Genomic DNA, 6,730 nt, shown 5'->3' with positions numbered 1-6,730 from the left:
TAAAGAGTAGATATGAATCCATAACCTTGAAAATATAATAGGTTCAACGATAAGAACATTAATACTTGAATACATTTAGGGTGTGTTTGGTATGAAGGAAAATGTTTTTTCTAGAAAATCATATCTTGGAAAATAAGTTGAATTTTAATTTATTTTCTCATGTTTAGTTGAAAATATTTTTTTGTGTTTGGTCGGTGAATGGAAAAACATTTTCTAGAAAATATCTTTTGGCTAGCGAGTAGAAAATATTTTTTAGGAAAATAATTTTTGGCTCGATAATCGATCCAGGATCTGACCTCGATGACCGATTCAAGATGCGATCGTGAGATCTGACCTAGGACCTGGCCCAAACTTTTGATCTGAGACACAACATTCGAATTGGGACCTGACCCTCTGCCCCCTATTGGAAGAGATTACGAGAGGTGTACCTTTCCTTTTGTTTTGTTTGATTGCCGACCCCTCCACCTGAAAAATTACCTTACCAACTCTTTGTGGTATTATTCAATGAAAACAAATTTTAGCTCCCTGGCCTTCCATATCAACTTCTACAAATTCAACTATCTCTAATTGATCAACTCGTAAATTGTATCACATACGATATGAAACTCAAATTTAAGTATTTAAAAAACAATAAATAGCTGGTGTAAGGAGTTAAAAGGAGGGTAATTTCACGTATACGTAACACTAATTATATTTTCAAACATAAAAATTACTACTAAATTTTGAGATACCAACTAAAAAGTCACAAAGGTGAAAAATGCTAAAACTTTCCAATGTGAACTCTTTTTCTAGGGAGCGCTTTACCCACAACGTGGGACTTCCCGGTGCGAATTCGGATTTAGTCGGGCTCCAATGTGGATATTGGACATCGGGTGGGAAATCGGAAAAATAATCTTTTTCTAAAAGAAATCTACTCCCTCCATTTCAAATTAATTAAATTGTTGAGACATTTTTCATTTTTTCAAATTAACTTAATTGTACAAGTTTCAAGACTACTTTTAGAGTTTTCTTCCAATTTTACCCTTCATTAGTTAGTATTAGTATTAGTTATTAATTAATGTTTAGTTATTTTAATCATAAATATGATAATAATTAATAAGGATAAAAATGAAAAGTTATGCCTAATTTATGTCTTAATCTTCTTTTCTTAAAGTATTTGAAACACATCAACAATTCAATTAATTTAAAATAGAGGGAGTAATAAATAATAAGTTAATTAAAACGGTCTGATTTGATCTAATCCAAAATCCAAACCAATATGAGTAAAGTAACATTGTAAGAAATCAAAACTATGAGGGGGTAAAGTGATAGATTTCAAAACCAAAACGGGCCGCAATTGACTAGATTTTGAAATTTCACACTTTGCTTTTCCGACCCTACGAAAATGGTGAATATATAAAACTCCCCCTTATCAGTGTGCAAGACTATTTTTCTTAGTAGAAAGGCGAAAATCGAGAATGCGAAAGTTTGATTGAGACTGCAACACTATTTCTTATGTTTTCTCAAATTCCAAAAATGTCAAGCGCCATTGATTTCACTCTCAAGAACCTTCCAGGTAATTTATTTATTTTTTTGGGTTTTGTTTATGTTCAATATGTAAGAGCTCTATGTTGGGTTGGGTACAAGCATGCACACTAACTGTTTGAGCTAATTTCTCAAAGAGAGATGTCATTAATGTACTCTTTTCTTTTGATTGGGCGAATACAAGAATGCTTTCATTTGTCTTTTCCCTTTCTATTTCTTATTTTTTGATGTCCTATTGGGTGTCTACAAGGTGTTTGATGAAATGTTTGTGTTAAAAAAGAGGTTACTTTAATTAGTTTGCGTCTTATTAACGGCCTAGCTATGTCAGAACACTATTTAATAAGAGCAAGCTTAATAACTACTGCAAACTAATCCCTCTAGTTCATATTAAGTGAATTTTTTGGACTTTTATCATAGTCTAAAATAAGTGAATCCCTTCAAAGTTTAAGGGAGTTGTTGAAACCTTTTTCTATGTTTACCTTTTATGTAATGAGGTTTTGAACTACTTTACATTTTTTAAGAGAATAGTTTGGAAATAATCACAAGGGTAATGGTGGTAACTAGTCTTTTATTTCATACAGAACTAGTTGAGGTCGGCTATTTGAATTCTCTACATCCATTTTGGCTCTAGTTGGATGCTTTCATTATGATGCTTAGTAGTTTGTCATTTAACAAAGAAGAATTTAATGATGTTTATTATTGATGCCATTGATAAATAAATACATAAGCTAGAATTCCTTGCGTGTTTCAATGTCAAGATGGTTTATTTTTGGCTGCATTTGATTCGGGTAAAGTGGTGGAGCTTTTTTAGAACAGTTTGAGCAGGTGGTTTCATTTGCATTGTTCTTGGAATAGTTTAATGTGAAGATTTTTCTGGGTGGTGTGGGGTTTTGAGGTGGCAAATATGCAGGATTATTGGTGTGTATGACAACTTATTGGCTCTTCTTGGAGTAATTTTTTTTTTTTTTTCAAACTCTGCAAGTTCCTATTTAGTGGAACTTATATTTTATTCCGATTCTTTTTAGGTTCCAGATCTTTCCAATTTTACTTTAAGTCAGTAGTTCACACATCAGCTTGGTCACACGTAAGCATAAATTAAGAAAATCTCATAGATTCCCTGGTCATGCCAAGAACTCTTCCAGCCTCTTTTTCTTTCTGTGAGGTGCTAGCAGTGGCACAAATCTTGTCTTGTTCACAATATATTTCTTTAAGCCCCATTTTTCGTTGTCTTTATTCTGTTTCTAGATGTCTTTGCCCCTCTCTTTTTAGTGTATGATATGTGCATCGTTGGTATCGATTGACATGATGACGTCAAGGTTATTTTCATCGCAATAGTCATTTCTGTTATTTTTAATACTACTAATTCTTGTAGTGTTATCAGTTAATATCATTTTTTTTGATTTTGCACCGGGTGTCCGAGTCTCTTTGAGCCCCGACTAATCCCCGGGGGGTGCACAGGCCCTCGGCAAGGAGTTTCCCGCAAGTGCACCACGGTTAATTCAGGTTTTACCCAGTCCGATGGCCCTCAGAAATTGTTTGCACCCAGTGGGTTTCGAACTTGAGACCTTGAAAGGGAGCAAACCCCAAGGCTCAAGTCAATTGCCAGCAGGCCAACCCCTGAGGGTTATCAGTTAATATCATTTTTTTTTATTTTGCTCCGGGTGTCCGAGTCTCTTTGAGCCCCGACTAATCCCCGGGGGGTGCACAGGCCCTCGGCAAGGAGTTTCCCGCAAGTGCACCACGGTTAATTCAGGTTTTTACCCAGTCCGATGGCCCTCAGAAATTGTTTGCACCCAGTGGGTTTCGAACTTGAGACCTTGAAAGGGAGCAAACCCCAAGGCTCAAGTCAATTGCCAGCAGGCCAACCCCTGAGGGTTATCAGTTAATATCATTTTTAAAATGCAAATGCTTGCCTTCTCAAAAAAAAAATATCATTTTTAAAATGCAAATGCTTCTTATAGAAGCAGAATTAATGACTTTTTTAACTTCTTATTTCTAGATAGCTTTGGGACATGTCATACATAAAATGTTAGGCAGAGGAGGGAATCTGATACAACATTGTATAGTTGTCCCAAAGAGTGCTCTTTAATTGGTAAATGGAAATGCTTACTTGGAAGATGTAAATTAAGTAACTTTTCTGAGATTATGCATCTTATCCCTATACAGTTGTGATCCTATTCTTTAGTCACCCTTCCACATGGAGCTCAACATAGTTTTAAGCTTCAGCTGCAATGTAAATGCATCAGTCGTGACCTACATGTTGATCATTCCGTTGACAAAGAGACGACTATTTAGAAACATTCTCTTATGCATAAGTTAATTTTTTTTTGTATCTGTAAAATCGAATTTAAACACTTACATATATGCTATTATACTATTTCAGGGTTTAGTTCCCCAGAAGGCAGATGTCTTCCCTGCTCAGGACTGTCAGGGAGGACAGTCACTTCTCATGGTGAATATCAGCAATTTTCCAAGGTCAAGATTTTAAACTTGAAATCTCCTTACAAAAGCACATCTTATATGTGTAATGCTAGTAGCTTCAGCAATCATAAAAGAAATCCAGATTTTTCGAGGCAAAACAAGCATGGGTTCTCTAGGGAGCGGAACAGGCAAAATGAAGACAGAGATGGTTATGACAATATAGAAGAATCTGAAATGCTATCTTCAAGAAATGGACCACTGCTTACTACATCAAACACTTCGAGGTTCCAAGCTACAGCCACTCCAGGTCCAAGGGAAAAGGAGATTGTTGAACTATTTAGAAAGGTCCAGGCTCAGCTTCGGGAAAAAGCTGCAATCAAGGAGGAGAAAAAGTCTGAAGAGTTGCAAGGAAAGGGTAAAGAGAGTGAAACTGTTGATTCCCTTCTCAAGCTTTTAAGGAAACACTCAGTTCAGAAAGGGAAGAAAACCAGTAGCAGTAGAAGTAGCAACTTTGTCCTTGACCAGCCAGATAAGAGCAATGTATTCTCTGAAAAGAGAGCTAGCAATCTCACTGAACTAAATAGCAATGTGAACCATGTGGCACAAGAAAGTGGCACCCCATTTGTTAACCGACCTAAGTCAAACTTCCAGCGTAGATCTCCAGTTCCGCGAATCAAATTTCAGCCTATTTATCATGAGGGAGGTACTGATTACCCTGCTGCCTCTTCTGCTCCAGATAAGATGGAAGAAGACATACATCTGGATGCTGAACTTGGGCAAATTCCCAGAAGTAAGGTTGATTCTGACACTGAGCCTATTTTCTCAGATAAGCATGTGTTTGATGAGATGGCTGATGATGATACTGCCAAAATGTATGAAAGTGTTGATGCTAGTGATGATGAAGAACACAATCAAGTTGGACATGATGAATTAGCTGAAATGAAGCTAACAGAACTGCGAGCAATTGCAAAGTCCCGTGGTTTGAGGGGATACTCGAAAGTGAAAAAGCTAGAGCTCATTGAGTTGCTTAGTGCTGATCAAGTCTGATATGGTTTGCAAGTAAAATGAAGACATGATGTAGAATTTTGTTGCACATTCTTTCGTTTGTGTTTTGCATAATGTTCAACTTACATAGTACTTTTCTCCGGATGGCGGTTTCTGTGGTCAAATTGGACAATTTTGTTTACTTCATCTACGTAGCGATCTCTTCCCCTGATATACATATTTGACTAACTTTTTAAAATCCTTTTTGTGTATCACATTATTTCTTATGTTCATCATACTTATTGGTGATTCTGAATCTCTGATAACTGTTAAGTAGCGTATCTTGGACTCTTTTGACTGTTCAAAGTAGAGAGACATCATCGCGCATGCAGTAGTGCAGGTATGAGTGCAGTGATATATCTCCAGTATATAGTACGAATTTTCTTTGATTACACACACTTTCATATTAAATATAAAGTTGTCATCAAGGGAAAACTCAAACAATTACATACCCTTAGCATTACTTATTCGTCCAAATAGGATAAGTAAAAGTGAACGGAGGGAGTAGAAAAGTCTTATAAATACAATATAGGCACTATATACTTCTCTCCACTTGTTAAATCTTGATTGATTGAGTGTGTTTCTACCCAAATGTACAACACATGTAAGCCGATACCATTTTATTTCATAAAAATCAATTGAGAACACTTCACACCCTTCCGCACATCAAGAACTAATATTTAAAACGTGAATAACATAACATTGAGATCTGACATTGAGTAAATAAAGAATTAAAATTGAGGACTAGTCTAACATCGTATCAAAAAGAATGAAAGTTGTGCCTCTTAACTTAACCTCAAAATCTGAATCTCGAGTTGATGAAAAGTTGCTTAATTATAACCATAGAAGTAGACAACAACCTATTTCCTCGACAACGTGGGACATTTGACATCATTTTTTGTAGAGCAAACAACTTTCATGAAAAATAAATGTGAATCTACATTGGATTGGTTCACGTACGATTTGCTTTATATATGTCGTGTAAGAGCCAGATTCAGACCATACAAGGGGACACTCTGCCCATGAACCTATGCGTGGAATCTTTTAAACCTTTCGTACATATATTTATATACAAGAATATATTGCAGTAATTAAATTTCATTTTTAAAAAATTCCTTTGCAGCAATTATTATATATATATATATATATATATATATTTCATTTTCAAATTCTTTAGATATCACAACTTTTCAATGCTTAATTATATTACTTTATTATTGTGGAGTATGTCTCTATACTACGTCAAATCGTCAACTTGTTTGATCTCTATTTATTTGAAAAGAGAAAATGGCCAAATGACCCTAGCCTATTACCGGATTTCCAACTACACATTTATCTTTCACGGGAGTCCTATTATTCTCTTGAAATACTTTAAAATAGAATAAATAACTCCTTAAGTGCTGAGTTGGCATAAAGAGTGTATTTCAGTCTCTTTGAGAGAGTGAGTTGCCTATTTTTTTTAATTTCCATTTTTTTCTGATTTTCTTTTTTCTTTCTATTTCTTTCTTCTTATTTATCTATACAACTATACATTTTTCACCATTATCATTGTTAAAACTTTTTTAATGGATGTTTGGTATAAAAATTCTCAACAACTAATGCATTTTATGAATAAATAATTTTTCAATAGACTTATTTAGATCATATCTAACAAATTAAGTATTTTTTTTTTAAAACATACCCATAATTTAAAAAATTTTAAAGTCATGGACTCAAGAGTAACAAAATCAAAGTGAAGTAA

General features: G+C 34.7%; 1 protein-coding gene across 1 annotated transcript; it reads left to right on the top strand.

Moving 5' to 3' along the window:
• Window positions 1-1,407: 1,407 nt before the first annotated feature.
• LOC102597228 (rho-N domain-containing protein 1, chloroplastic) lies at window positions 1,408-5,227 on the top strand. The gene is made up of 2 exons (XM_006351607.2): window positions 1,408-1,555; window positions 3,908-5,227. The coding sequence occupies exons 1-2, from the start codon at window positions 1,495-1,497 to the stop codon at window positions 4,990-4,992; spliced, it is 1,146 nt and encodes a 381-aa protein (XP_006351669.1). The 5' UTR covers window positions 1,408-1,494; the 3' UTR covers window positions 4,993-5,227.
• The last annotated feature ends 1,503 nt before the right edge of the window (window positions 5,228-6,730 follow it).

Source organism: Solanum tuberosum, unplaced genomic scaffold (genome assembly GCF_000226075.1).
Source record: "Solanum tuberosum cultivar DM 1-3 516 R44 unplaced genomic scaffold, SolTub_3.0 scf00130, whole genome shotgun sequence".
Taxonomy (NCBI): domain Eukaryota; kingdom Viridiplantae; phylum Streptophyta; class Magnoliopsida; order Solanales; family Solanaceae; genus Solanum; species Solanum tuberosum.
Note: the sequence above shows the minus strand (reverse complement) of the source record. Positions and strands in the feature narration are given on the sequence as shown.

Bases quoted from the DNA above. Each gene is read 5' to 3' on its own strand.
- LOC102597228 (XM_006351607.2), top strand. From the start codon at position 1,495: ATGTTTTCTCAAATTCCAAAAATGTCAAGCGCCATTGATTTCACTCTC. The intron at 1,556-3,907 runs GTAATTTATTTA...ATACTATTTCAG, and splicing joins CACTCTCAAGAACCTTCCAG to GGTTTAGTTCCCCAGAAGGC.